This window comes from Leuciscus leuciscus (genome assembly GCF_965113295.1).
Source record: "Leuciscus leuciscus genome assembly, chromosome: 17".
NCBI lineage: Eukaryota > Metazoa > Chordata > Actinopteri > Cypriniformes > Leuciscidae > Leuciscus > Leuciscus leuciscus.
In genome coordinates this window covers 12,335,033-12,349,955 of record NC_138741.1, presented here as the reverse complement: position 1 = coordinate 12,349,955, position 14,923 = coordinate 12,335,033, and the positions used below count along the sequence as shown (strand labels likewise).

Here is a 14,923-nt window from a genome sequence, read left to right as displayed (position 1 = left end):
AGTATAGTACTGTGATACTTCCTAGAGCTTCGGCTTATAGGCTGAAGAAAACAGCCTTTAAAAATTCTGTTTTAATTAGAAATAATCAAGACTCAGTTCGGAGACATCTAGCATGTATTTACCAACTTTTACAACACAAATTAAATATGCCTTTCTTTATACAGATGCAGGACTTTTATTATGTAATGTTTTTTAACCACGACCAGGAAGTACAAAATACGTCACTACAAAACGTTGATTTCACCACGTTCACATTAGATTGTTTTTAAAATGTTTAATAAAAAGCCGCGCAGAAATTTTAGGCAAAGGAAAAATGAATCCAGTGATGAAGATGAGAATGAGAATGAAAAGCTCGGCGGTGTTGACGGTGGAAAGGAAACGGAGAAAGCAGATTCAAAAGCAGATTTGCCGCGAGGAGGGATTTCAAGTAGTTCAAAGGCTCGCGAGTGTGATTCCAGTGATGAAGAGGAGACTGGACTCCAGTCCAGAGACATAAAACACCTGTCGAAGAGCAAAACGCTCAGCTTCTTTGACGATAAAGACGGTAAGCATTTTTCTATAACCAGTCATATGCACTTCTAATGGCTAATAGATTCGTTTTAACGAAGAAACCTTAACTTACTCTTACAGCCATAGAGGGAAGTTTTAAAGTAAAACGGTCAGTCAATAGAGAAGTTGTGTTCCAGGCACGGAATAAAGAGGATTCTCCTGTACCGTTACAAGGTAACGTTACAGTAACTGAAAAATACCATAGTTCTGATCTGCAGACATGCTTTTCATCTGTCCGTGAATGTTATGGTCCATAACACTTCCATCTATTTTCAGTTAAGAAGAATAAGGATGTCAGTTTGCAATCTGACAGTGATGCTGATTCTTCTGTTGAAGAAATACCTCCCGACAGTGATGATGATGATGAAGAAAGCTCTTCTACCATGTCAAGTTCATCTGGTTCTTCAAAACCACAAAGAGGTTCTGTCTGCAACTAAATCATTTGCCTAAGTAACCATTAACCCTCTGAACAAAACAGATTAAATACAATACGCATAACGTTTTTATTAATGAGAAATTAATGTACTAGGCTATATTTCATTAATATTTTGTATTTTGAGGGGACCTCATGGTACCTCTGAATTAGGCACTATTTGTTTCTGTATAAATAAAACACGGTATTAATTGGAAATAATATTTAACCCCATTTACTTCCTTAGGTCATCTGTGACCATAACAAATCCACTGTTTTTATATAGCAAGTGCCAGAAAAGTCACCAAGTTTCGTACCATTCCATTGAAGTACAAAATTTAAAGTCGCCATAAAATCAAAAATGAGTCTCTTCTCTTCGTTTACTGGCTTGAGGCCGGGATAACCTGTCACTCACATGACACCACAACTGTCCAATCAACTCCCGATCAACAAAATCAAGTCCCGGCCTACGTTTTTTTTTTTTTTTCTCTTGTTTGAGAAGCCGTTTCAATCGGATATACGTTGCAATAGGGAAGAAGATACTATTGCAACTGGACTACAGGGGGACTTTAAAACATTAAATTGTTCTGTCTAAAATTACCAAAGACCACCAGAAGTTTGAAGCAATGGTTCAAAATTCTGTCATTGTTTACTCACTATCATGTTGTTTATGAACTATTGCTTTAACACTTAAGTGCGATTGTTAATGTCATTATTTGTCAATTGCTGCAGTCATCATTCCTGATGCTAGAAATATTCGTGCTGCCAAAGAGAAAAGGAGAAATGCCAGAGCCCAGAAAGATTACATCTCACTGGATTCACCCCACACTCCTGGAAGCCTACAGGAAGAAGATCCGAGCAATGAAGAACAAGACAGCGACAGTGATCTGGATGATCATGAGCGCAGAATTGAGTTTGCACCCAAACCCAAGACTGTGAGAGAGCGAATGGCTGAGAAGATGGGTGAGAAACTTGTGTTACTTGTGTATATTAAATCACTAAAGTAGTTGGGAGAGAGATTGAATGTTCTGTGTTTGTGTTCTGTAGGAAGTGATAGTGACCAGAGTTTTTCTGATAGCCAGGAGGAGGAAGACCAGCAGATGTGGGAAGAGCAACAGATTGGAAAAGGAGTCAAAAGACACCAAGTGAGACTCGCCACTGTGACAGATTTGAATCTCCTTGAGCCTTTTTGGATAATATTTAACTAAACATTAACTTGCTTTATATTACACACTGCTTCCATAGTGTTTCAAGGACCTTTCCTTGTATTCTCAGAAGGATTGGCAGGCTCCTAAACCAGCCCGACAGAAGAAAATGGACATCCCCGAAACGCTACCACCAGTCAGAATTGATGCCATTAAGAAGAGAATCATTGGAAAGTAAGCTGCAGTTATGCATTCGTTTTAGATGATTTTAATGGATAATAAATAAATAAAATGTAATCAAAATGTGAATATTAACTATATATACACTACTGTTTTGGTCTTTAAGATGTATTTATTTTTGAAGAATAAATTAATACTTTTGAGCAAGGACGCACTGATCAAAAGTGAGAGTAAAGACATATGTAATGTTACAAAAGATTTATATTTCAAATAAATGCTTTTCTATTCATGAAAAATCTTGGGGAAAAAAAATTGATCATGGTTTCCAGAAGAAATTAAGCAGTATAACTGTTTTTAACATTGATTAATACTAAGAAATGTTTCTTGAGTAGCAAATCAGCATATTAGAATGATTTCTGAAGTATCATGTGACACTGAAGCCTGGAGGAATGATGCTGAAAATTCAGCTTTGCCATCACAGGAAGAAATTACATTTTTAAAATATTTTTTCTCATTTTACACAATATTTCCACTGGAGTAAGTGGTAAAAGATGGCACAAGCAAAGAATATAATTGAAAAACAGCTGTGAAAAAAAATATATGCAGAATTTTAATGATCATTCTTTAAGAATACTTGTTAACCTTAAAACATACCTGATTTGTATTTGAAATTAATAATATTTCAATATTTGAATTTTTTAGTAATGTCATGTCACACCACAGGACATATTTTGCCTGGAGCTGTGAGAAAAGCTTAATAAATTACATAATGAGAAAAAAAAACTGCTAACCTCTAACAGTTTCAAAAACAACAGTATTTGAACTTTACAAATTCATACAATTCTCAAGCAATTTAGAACTTTGTTTTAAAAAATGCTGTTTCACCCTTATTTGTCATCTACCCATATATATATATATATATATATATATATATATATATATATATAATTTTTTATTTAATTTTTTTGTAAGAAAATTTCACAATGTTAAATTTTTTCAGTATTTTTAATCAAATAAATGCAGCCTCTAGAACATTAGGAAAAAATCATACTAATCTTACTAACTTGAATGGCAGTATATATAATTTATATATAAAAAAAAAATCTCACTCCAGGTTGGATTCGCTGAAACAGGTGCACAGGGCGCGGGAGGCAGAACTGAGGAGGATGCAGCTGGATGTGGAAATGGCTAAGAGCTCTTTAGAGAGCCTTGAAAACCACCCCGCAGATGAGCAGCTCCGATTCTACCGTACCATGAACGCTTTCTCACAGAACCTACTGGAATGCCTGTCTGAGAAGGTACTAGGCAAAGTTAATCTTTACTAAATGAAGTATGCTTGTAATACAGAATAATTATATAAAATTTAGATGCTCCACTGATTTAATGGTGTAAGGGCTATGATGCACCAAGACGATGGTCGGCCAACGTTGGGCCATTGGTGAGCGTCTGTCGGGCTAGTTTTTGCGGTGTGTTCCACGCGACGGCTGTAGTCGGGCTCACGTCGGCGGGAGTTCGCCCAATTCAACGTGTTTGACTCTGCGTCGGGGCTGTCATTGAGAGAGATAACTCTGATTGGCTGGTTAGTTTAGGGAGCAGGTGTGCACGAGAATAAAAGCAAAAATAGTGAAAGCAAGCAAAGAAGTCAAAGAAAGCTGTTCTAATTTTACGTCATCCTACCTGAGCATTACCTGAATATGTGAATATTTTCATATTAACATGAGCCACCTGGAATGAATAAAGTGATCAGCATGATTGATATTCAAAGTGGTAAACAAATGCTGCTTTATTTACGGTTTGTATAGCTGTTTCCCTTTTTGAATGACGAATACCTGCTAAAATATAAAGTTATTTTCTTACACACAGGCTCAGGAACGCACATGCTAGTTGGCAGTCAGCTGTAGTCTTTGGGGTGTGTAAAAGCGCAGCTTTTTGGCCCAGACGCAGCCGACGCAAGGCGACAACACAATCGGCTTTCGTCACCTCTAGTTCTTTGACGACGACGTGGTGTGTCACAGCCTTTAAGTAGATTGTTTTATTTTTCAGATGGCTTTAATAAACTCTGTTGAGCTGGACATGCACAGTCTCTATATTGACCAGGCTGAGGCGCTGTTGAGTCAGAGAAGAGAAGCACTACTGGAGGAATCCTCACAGATTCAAAAATGTACCTGTAAGACTACAACTGTTTACTGCCTTTTAGTTTCATTGCAAAATTATTTTGTAGAGGAGGCCTCACATCTTATGCCCTCACATATGATTATAATAATCATAACTTCCATCAATCACAGGACTGAATGCACATTCATTCATATAATATTGTGTATTGTGGGTGTCTCGTAGATAACACTGATTCACACAGCAATGGTGACGCAACCGGAGGCTCTAGCCCAACTCTGCAGAGGTGAGATGGATTATAATGTATGCACTTTCACCATTACTGAATGTTATTGCTGTAAATACTGGATACACTTAGCCTGACATTTTGAGTCTTTATAGATTACAGCCTTTGGAGGCTTTCTGAGATGCTTATAATCTTTAAATTACAGTTGTCAAAGTCATTTATCATTGGGTTTTCTATTCTCTATGTGCTTTCATGTCTAAGCTTGTCCTATGAAGACATTGGGTGCGTACCTTGTGACTGGGAACCAACAGTAGAGCAGGAGGCGGAGCTACAAAGTAAAAGAGGTGGGAGAAGCTTTATTGAAGCACAAATAAAATCATTTTTAGTCACTATGAAATGAAAATGGACAATTCTTTTTTTTATGGAATATTGCAGTATTAATTAGAAATGATATATCCATGCACTTGTAATCTTTAATCAAAATAGTTAATTCACCCCACCTACTCCCCCAACACGGGAGTAAAGACTATCCGTTTCATGCTGACTTTAAACTGGCGTCAGAGCCTAGAAATACTTTGAGAATACAAACATTGCATCCAACACTTGTTTAAAGTCCATGTGGAATATGTACAGCATCTATAACTTTGATTCAATTATAGATGATCTACTGAAAAAGGCACAGGAAGTGTTTGCAGATGTTCAGACAGACTTCTGGGACGTGAAGAAAATCCTCTCCAGATTTAATGAGTGGCGCGTCTCCTTCCAAGAGTCTTACAGTAATGCCTACATTGGCCTGTGCCTCCCTAAGCTCCTGGCACCCCTGATCCGACACCAGCTCATTGGCTGGAATCCTCTTCAGGTGATCTATGGTTATTTTGATGTTCCATCTGATCATTTTGTACTACATTCAAATCAGCAGGAAATGACCAAAATGTGCTGTGTTTGGACCTGAAAGACCCCGTTTTCCATCCATGAGGATCTGTGGATCAGGACAAACTCAGCATTTGACAGTAATTATGAGTAGTAATTAAGTAAGCTTATTGTCAAATATCACAAATATTGCTTTTTTACAGCTTAAGTACAGCACATATAACACACGTCTGCTGCGTATTTTTAGGTATTATTTTATAAGCCAGATTTCTCAGATTGCATTGTAGATTTGAAGGTGTGTATTCAGCAACTTATGCGACAGACAAATTCAATTACTGTACTGAATAACATTTTAACTGATTTTGTTCTACAAAAGAACCTACATATTTCTTCACTAAATTACTAGTTTATTATATTAGCTTTTTAACATTAACAAACATAATTACATTACAGATAATTAGAACTGCAGTGCTGTGCAGTGTCAACACTAAAAGCTGAGTCACCAATTATACTGGTATTGACGATAACCATGATAGTAAAAAAAGAAATACTGATATTGTGTTAATACTACTGTACATATACAATAATATTGCAAATAATCCAGCACCAGTAACTAACTGATGTGATGGATTTTTTAATTAATCATAACTAACATTTATTTTTCTTGCCGGAGCAACATTAATATGCTTTTGAATCTTAAATGTTTCCAAAACCTTTGGTTTAAAACCTCTTGACTTTAAGTGTGTGAGTGTATAAATAACAAATAGGGGAAATTAAACTAGACAGATGTCTAGGTTTGAAAACTTGTGCCTAACAATGAAGTAATCAAGAAAACAGAGTTTGAGTAACAGAAGAAACTAGTAACAAGAAGGGTTTGCCTATGAAGAACCAATCAAATTGTAGGGAAATTATGTAACGTATCATGTAATTTTCGCCATGCTCCTATTCTATAAAAACTGTTGTATTCCTTTTGCGGGTGGGATTCTCTCTGAAATTTGTCTGAGATCCTCTGGCTGTGATTAAAGCATATTCGAAAGGCATTGTCTGAAGTCTGTCGGTTATTATTGCTGCGCAGCAAATTAGGGTTAGGGGACTCGGCCGACGTCAATGAGGAGACATGCTAGAGTATAAATATTATTGAACAGGGACGTTGATTGTAGACGAGACCCAGAGAAACTAACGTCGACTGTAGACGTTCGGGGACCCAGAGAAACTAACGTCGACTGTAGACGTTCGGGGACCCAGAGAAACTAACGTCGACTGTAGACGTTCGGGGACCCAGAGAAACTTATGTCGACTGTAGACGTTCGGGGACGTCGATTGTAGACGAGACCCAGAGAAACTATCGTCGACTGTAGACGTTCGGGGACCCAGAGAAACTAACGTCGACTGTAGACGTTCGGGGATGTCGATTGTAGACGAGACCCAGAGAAACTAACGTCGACTGTAGACGTTCGGGGACCCAGAGAAACTAACGTCGACTGTAGACGTTCGGGGACCCAGAGAAACTAACGTCGACTGTAGATGTTCGGGGACCCAGAGAAATTAACGTCGACTGTAGACGTTCGGGGACCCAGAGAAACTAACGTCGACTGTAGACGTTCGGGGACCCAGAGAAACTAACGTCGACTGTAGACGTTCGGGGACCCAGAGAAACTAACGTCGACTGTAGACGTTCGGGGACCCAGAGAAACTAACGTCGACTGTAGACGTTCGGGGACCCAGAGAAACTAACGTCGACTGTAGACGTTCGGGGACGTCGATTGTAGACGAGACCCAGAGAAACTAACGTCGACTGTAGACGTTCGGGGACCCAGAGAAACTAACGACGACTGTAGACGTTCGGGGACGTCGATTGTAGACGAGACCCAGAGAAACTAACATCGACTGTAGACGTTCGGGGACCCAGAGAAACTTATGTCGACTGTAGACGTTCGGGGACGTCGATTGTAGACGAGACCCAGAGAAACTATCGTCGACTGTAGACGTTCGGGGACCCAGAGAAACTAACGTCGACTGTAGACGTTCGGGGATGTCGATTGTAGACGAGACCCAGAGAAACTAACGTCGACTGTAGACGTTCGGGGATGTCGATTGTAGACGAGACCCAGAGAAACTAACGTCGACTGTAGACGTTCGGGGACCCAGAGAAACTAACGTCGACTGTAGACGTTCGGGGACCCAGAGAAACTAACGTCGACTGTAGAGGTTCGGGGACCCAGAGAAATTAACGTCGACTGTAGACGTTCGGGGACCCAGAGAAACTAACGTCGACTGTAGACGTTCGGGGACCCAGAGAAACTAACGTCGACTGTAGACGTTCGGGGACCCAGAGAAACTAACGTCGACTGTAGACGTTCGGGGACCCAGAGAAACTAACGTCGACTGTAGACGTTCGGGGACCCAGAGAAACTAACGACGACTGTAGACGTTCGGGGACGTCGATTGTAGACGAGACCCAGAGAAACTAACATCGACTGTAGACGTTCGGGGACCCAGAGAAACTATCGTCGACTGTAGACGTTCGGGGACCCAGAGAAACTATCGTCGACTGTAGACGTTCGGGGACCCAGAGAAACTATCGTCGACTGTAGACGTTCGGGGACGTGTACAAAAATGTAGCTACAACAGCCGCACAGAATCATGTTTGAGGAGATGACACGCAAAAGCAAGACACTTTACCTGCACTTGAATAAAAGTAGCAATTGTGGGAGTCTCAGGATTCCATAAAAAAAATGGGCTGGGAAAAAAATTGTCTGCTGGAAATGCTTTTGTACAGTTATGGGTACAAACTCTCTCTCTGCCTCCCTACACTTAATGAAATGGCACTTATTTCCAGAACTCTATTCCATCTTCAGATTTGATTTAGATCAGAGAAGCATCAGTCCATTTCCTTTTAATTACCTTTAAATGTTCACTATTTTTATATCTGTCTGTCATTGACGTCTTGCCACTCATGTTATACGAAATGGATTTACTAACATATATATATTTATTTATTTATTTATTTATTTATTTTTGTAATGTAGGCAGAAGGTGTTGACTTTGAGGCATTGCCGTGGTATTCTGCTGTTGAGAAATTCTGTCACGGTCTGGGTTTTGAGGAATCTGAGAACATGGATAAGACGACACTGCCCACCATAATTGAGAAGACGATCCTCTCTAAAGTTCAAGGTGAGTCATTTGCACATATTTACGCCAACATTTTTATAATGCCCACCAGTCTACAATTTACATTGAGTTTGGGAACAGAATATTTCAGAGAATATTTTAATATCACGCTTTTGATTGTAATTTACTATTAAAGGGGTACTTCACCACTGGCAAAAACTTGGCTGCCAATACAGTAGAAAGCCGGGGAAAAATGTAAATCGTTGCTACCACGACTAGAGAAATCAGAGAAAAAAGGCTGTTGCCTTTATTTTTGCCATATAGGTTGGAAAACTTCAACACCCATAATGCACTGGGCATGTTGTCGTCCAAGGCCACTCCCACTAGTCTGCTATGGATGCGCTTACCAGAATCAAATACTACCTTGCTTTAGTAGGAAACACTTCTTAGCAAACATTTAGTCATGGTGTCATCTTGTATTGTTCCGGGTCAAGAATTCAAAGAGTAAACGTTTAGCGGGAGTGAGTTACTTTCGGTTTCCAGTGAAGGATCAAGTGTTGTAAGCAGTGGCTAAATGCTGCAAAGAGAATGCTGCAACAGAAAATCTGGATAAAACAAAAAACTAAATTTTTGTAGTCAACATTTCAAATGACTACATGAACAGTGTAGTAAAAGCAAAACGCTGTTGCGTATAAGAAAGCAAGCTGTTGCCTTAGTTTTCCATTTTTACTATAATGCTGTTTAAAGAGTAGACATAGAATGATATCATTTTTTAATGATAAACCTACCCTTAGAATAACTGTTCTGTTAAAGCTGCCGTCGGCAAAATTTTTTTGATCATATTCAGTGTAATCGACACTATAATCCGACAGAACAACATAAATAAGGTGGTTTTAGAAAAAAACCCGAGCTTCTAACTCCACCTGGAGCGTGTTATTTGTTTTGCAAAAATCCAGCGCTCCCGCTTCATCAGGTCCAATCAGCGCAGGGGGGTGTGAGATCTGACTGTCAATCACAGGTCGTGCACACGCCACAGATCCCCCCTCACTCGCGCACGTTAATATCACATGCACACGCCACGCATGAAGTTCGCCTGGAGATTGCATGAAGCGTGATGGCGAAAGAAAATCTACTAACAAGCTTCCAATTCCTCGGTTATTGCTATCTATGGATAGATTAGCCAGGGCAGCCTACCTCCGAGTCCATGGTGTTGATAGATGCTGAAGAGACGGACGCGTTCACAGAAAATCAGGTACACACGCACAGTGATGCACTGACGAGCACGACCTCGATGGGAGGGTGCTCGCTGGTAGTGGGGAGGGGCATGAGAGTTGTAAACATTAAAAATTTTGGCTAATCGACCCAATCTGCCAGACTTGCCGACGGCAGCTTTAATAACGCCTTGTCTCTTCGACTGTCCGTGGGCGGGGATACAAAAATGCGAAAGTATAATCTGCAGTTTTCATGAAAGTCCTGCGTCCGGCAGACTTGCTGACAAATAAACATGAAGTTGCACTTTAAGTCTTGCTTTCACTGTAGGATTCGTTCAGAAGATCAGAACTAATTATCTAATTAATTAAAATGTTGCTTATTGTTTTGGGCAGGTTTCGTGGAGCTGGTCTGGGACCCTCTGTCTACGCAGCAGTCTCAAACCCTCACAACACTGTGCAAGAGAATACAGGATGATTATTCTGTATTTGATGGTGAACAAAGCAAACCTGTCAAGGTATTGACCTATGATGCATTAAAACTCTGTATGGATCAAAACGAATGTAACTTTATGGATATAATGTCAGTAAGTATAATGAACCTGTGATTTCATCCTGCAGGCCTTTGTTGAAGCAGTTATTCAGAGGTTAAGGAGTTCAGTTGATAATGACGTCTTTGTCCCACTGTACCCAAAAAAGTAAGTTTTATCTTGATTTATTTGTTTTGAATATTTTATTTGATCATAATTTAAAAGGTTGATGTGTTTTGTAAGATTACATTACGTTTGTGTGTGAAAGACATTGTGTTTTTGTGTAAGGTTTTTAGAGGATAAGAGGTCACCACAGTTCCAGTTTCAGAACAAACAGTTTTGGTCAGCAGTGAAGGTGTGACATTTCATTTCTGGTCATTTTGTGACTTTTCATTTCATATTTCTGTACATTAATGTACTCTACCGTTCAAATGTTTGGGGCAGGTACGATTTTTTTTAATGTTTTTGGAAGAAGTCTCTTATGCTCACCAAGCCGTCAATTTTTTAAATAAAAAATACATCAAAACAGTAATATTGTGAAAAATATTGCAATTTAAAATAACTGTTTTCTATTTCAATTTTAAAATGAAATGTATTTATATAATGGCAAAGCTGATTTTCAGCAACATTACTCTAGTCTTTAGTGTCACAAGATCCTTCAGAAAGCATTCTCATATGATGATTTGGTGCTCAAGAAACATTTCTTATCAATAATGCTGAAAACAGTTGAGCTGCATGTAAACATATTACATTTTTAAGAATCATTTGATAAAAGAACAGGCTTTATTTAAATTAAAAACTGTATAACCTTTTCAGTGTATTTACTGAATGTATTTATAGTTATGTCTGTTAGAACAATACTTAAAAGTTTGAAAACTAGAGCAAACTGCTTTATATCACTTTTGATCTTGAATGTGTCCTTGCTGAATAAAAAAGTATTAATTTCTTTTTCTTACTGACCCCAAACTTTTGAATGGTAGAGTATGTGTTCATGTTAATTAAACTAATATTTAGAGTAAATTGTTTCTTTGTGACATGCTGATTGTTTGTAGATTAAATCTTTTTTTTTCTTCTTCTTTTTTTTTTTTTTAGTTGCTTGGTAACATGGCATTATGGGATGGTTTGATTCCTGAACATGTTCTTAAAGAGCTAATGTTGGATAAACTTCTTGGCCGTTACTTGATGATAACCATTCTTAACATATCGGATCCGAAACACACCATCCAGAAATGCAAAAAGGTGCGTAAATTTACAGTGTCAATCTAATCTCATGGTTACTACTAGGGTAGTTATAAAACTAACTTTTATTTTTCTAAAAAGATTGCAGATGTTTTTCCAAACTCATGGTTTATTGATGTGAACGCTGGATCGTCACTTCCTCAGCTGCAGAACTTCAGCAAACATCTTCTTCAGACCGCTCATGCGATATTCAGGGACAACAATGACTCCAGCAACACGCGGTATGTATTGTACAGTAGTGTGTGCGCAGTCTATTATTTATATTCTATAATAGATCTAATTCTATTTCTCTCTTTTTTTTCTTCAGAGCACTTTTATCTGATGTGCTGTTTGTCCTTAAGAACATAAAGGCACATGACAGTATTAGGACAATAACAGAAAAATATCATTGTGAGGATCTGTTAAAAGCTCTCCAGTAGCAGCCATCTTGTGTCTGCAGAAGGTTTTATACGTTTTTAATTTGCAAAGTCAGTTTGATATGTGTATGTATAGTGAATAAAATGTTTTATTTTGGCCCACATGGTTTTGATTTTCCTTACCTTGGTTGGAACTGTCATTTACTTCTGTCAAAATAATGAAATATTTTATTTCACAATAGTTATTTTTATGAAATGATATATGGTACTCATTGTACATGTATATCCCAAAAGAGCTTTTTCCTGGACTTTAAGTAGTGTTGGATCTAACATTACTGGCTTAGTCAAAGACGTACCATTCAGAGTCACCATGAACGGTGATTTAGGTTCCATGAATATGATTCTTTTTAGAAGATTTCCTGTTGTGAAGTAACTCGTAAATAATCTTGCAGATGTTTGAATCTGAGAAGCTATCCAACCGATGTTTCCCCAATTGCAAACCTTTTTTTCCACCACTTTATTTGCATCTGTACAGAGATCCATGTTTCAGTGATGTAATTATTAGTGGTGCTATATCATTTTTACATTTTTCTTGTTGGGGAAGCCGTTTGACTCGGTCACAATAGGGAAGAAAAGACTATCGTCACTACCTGAATGGAAGATGAGGTAGCGTCTTCCATTTCATACTGACTTTTAACTAATTGATAACACACTGGCATTGATGCCGCGAGTTTTGCAAGGGCAAGCATCCAGAAAATATATAAGCCTGGTTATATTTTATAGTTTTTTTTTATTTCTCAGTAGAGACTGAAGAGACTCAATAAATAGGTTTATTGTTTTGTTGTGGCTTGTTTTCCCCTGTGCATGTTTCGATTTATGAGGATGTCTGATGACATCATTACCGCTAAACCAAACAATGGCATTTTATTGAATGGATCCTCAGAGACAACTTGCATTTCCAGAATGCCTTTCTATCAGACCAGTTGAAGAAGACACACATGACAAGAACGTAGCTGCCCCTTAAATCGTTTGTGTCGCGACTGAGATCTTCAGCATTTGTTACAGAACATTTTAGCCTTGACGAGTCCGTCATTGCGTTGAAGTTTGTTTTAATTGAGCTATTTCTCTTTGATTCTTCTATGTTGAGATATTTCGTGAAATGGTTTCATTGCTGTTGCTATGTCAACCAGAAGCCTCTTGAGAAAGTGTATTTTGTCCGAGGATTTGTTATGCTGTGAAATATTTACTGTTCTATCCTTTGACCCCTGAAGTGGGGCTTTGCAAACTTAACAATAGGATTAAAAACCTTGCAGGAAAGCACTGCTAAAGGAGGAATAAATGTAGGAAGAGAACTACAGTAGGGATAAGAAATCCTCACTGAAAATCTGGGAATTTAAAGTTTCATTTAGCCCTGGAAATAAACAAAAGGTACAACAAAACCAAGCATTCAGTAACAACACAAGATGCTCTTTGTAACATTTTCAAATCAGGCTGGATATCATTATAATCAGGTTTTGCTGTCGGGATGGATGTGTTCCATGGGCCTGGGAAACAGTGGAATTGGTGTGTGACAAAAGGCTAAAATAATTTGTCTTATTTAATAGTAGTGCTCTTGGTAGTCTGTCCAAAGTGATCAGAGTCATGCGATATATCAGACGTTTTTTTTATTTCAAAGCTTTGAAGTGCTGATTCACATTTAATATAGCAGAATCAATATGATCAGGAGTTCTAGATAAATGGAAGTGTGTCATCATGCTGTATGAGGTTCACATCACATGAGCTCTATACACCAGCCACATGACAGATGAGATCTCAATTGTTTTATACAGATAGACAGGGGTTTTGTTTGTTGTCTTCTATCTTAACCTTATCAGTTGAAGTTCTGGGGCCTTATTTAAAAAACGTGTACACACAGATTTGAACTTCGAGTGTGCACACACTAATATCCATGCCAACGTTCATTTTATAAAAAATTGTCTTTGACGTGGAAAAGTGTTTAACGTCACGTCAGGGTCTAAGCAGACGTACGCACTTTTCCTTGTGGCAGAGTCGGAGTAAAGCAGGTATTTGGAAATCAAAGCGATTATTTCCGCTCGCCGTTCTCAAGTAAAGCTTAATGAGATTAATTAGGGAGTGTTTACAAAGCCGAGATCTGACACCATTCAGCTGCGCACAATTTCAAGATCATTTGCGATTTATAAATTTCACATCAGGAAGAGTTGTACGCACGTTTTCTGTGTGTACATTCATTCTCTGAATCAAAAGTGCGCAAATGATCGTAAGCTCAAATGTAGGACAGTTTATACACAACATTTTATAAATGATGCCCCTGGAGTTCATCTGATGGTCTCAGATCTCACTATATGCTCCGATATCAAATCAACTATACATTTTGAGTTATGCAGCTTTTAGTTCACATTAAAAAATATATTGATGACTCATCCTGCACTGCTCATTTTGTCCAATCAAATTCTCTCTAGAGTGAAAAAAATCCCGCCCCCCAATACCACACTCCTTGAACTAGCAATAGCAAGCTATTTGGTATTTTTATATATACATATATATATATATATATATATATATATATATATATATACACACACACACACACTACCATTCAAAGGGTTTGGGTGAGTACGATTTTAAAAAAAAATTTTTTTTTTTATAATTTACAATGCTCAATAGGAAGTACATGAAGACAGAAAAGAAAACTGTGCTCATCAAGAAATCTTGTAGAATCTAAAGTTTCTCTATAAATGAACTCACCTAAAACGGCCCTGAATTGTACTTGCCTCAAAGATCTTTTCTCTGAAGTTTAGGTTGGCAATTCAAAAGCTCTGATCAAGGATTTGCAGTGGCATGAATGTTATATGCCAACTATGGATGTGCACTACAAGTCTAAATGGTCAAATGGTCTAAAAATCTCATGAAAAGTAGATTTGGGGCAAAGGATTTGGCTTGCATTCTCAGATTGAATTAAGTATT

General features: G+C 38.1%; 1 protein-coding gene across 3 annotated transcripts; it reads left to right on the top strand.

Annotated features, from left to right (window-relative positions):
* The first annotated feature begins 204 nt into the window (after positions 1-204).
* Positions 205-12,100, top strand: gcfc2 (GC-rich sequence DNA-binding factor 2). Of its 3 annotated transcripts, none has more exons than XM_082142696.1 (18): positions 205-544; positions 631-723; positions 826-969; positions 1,694-1,924; positions 2,009-2,106; positions 2,237-2,340; positions 3,401-3,584; positions 4,330-4,453; positions 4,624-4,684; positions 4,886-4,968; positions 5,284-5,483; positions 8,524-8,668; positions 10,210-10,331; positions 10,435-10,511; positions 10,632-10,698; positions 11,436-11,582; positions 11,664-11,803; positions 11,890-12,100. In XM_082142696.1, exons 1-18 carry the CDS (start codon positions 271-273, stop codon positions 11,999-12,001), a joined length of 2,406 nt encoding a protein of 801 aa, XP_081998822.1. In that variant the 5' UTR covers positions 205-270; the 3' UTR covers positions 12,002-12,100. The 3 variants fall into 3 exon arrangements, with proteins under 3 accessions (XP_081998822.1, XP_081998821.1, XP_081998820.1); XM_082142695.1 differs by having other exon boundaries at positions 2,207-2,340; positions 4,330-4,447; XM_082142694.1 differs by having other exon boundaries at positions 2,207-2,340.
* Positions 12,101-14,923: the final 2,823 nt, after the last annotated feature.

What these genes read in the sequence shown, in the direction of transcription:
- gcfc2 (XM_082142694.1), top strand. Translation starts at nt 271, where the DNA reads ATGTTTAATAAAAAGCCGCGCAGAAATTTTAGGCAAAGGAAAAATGAA. An exon ending in AAGGAGTCAAAAGACACCAA is followed by an intron (nt 2,107 to 2,206) that starts GTGAGACTCGCC and finishes CTGCTTCCATAG; the next exon opens with TGTTTCAAGGACCTTTCCTT. An exon ending in AAGAAGAGAATCATTGGAAA is followed by an intron (nt 2,341 to 3,400) that starts GTAAGCTGCAGT and finishes ATCTCACTCCAG; the next exon opens with GTTGGATTCGCTGAAACAGG.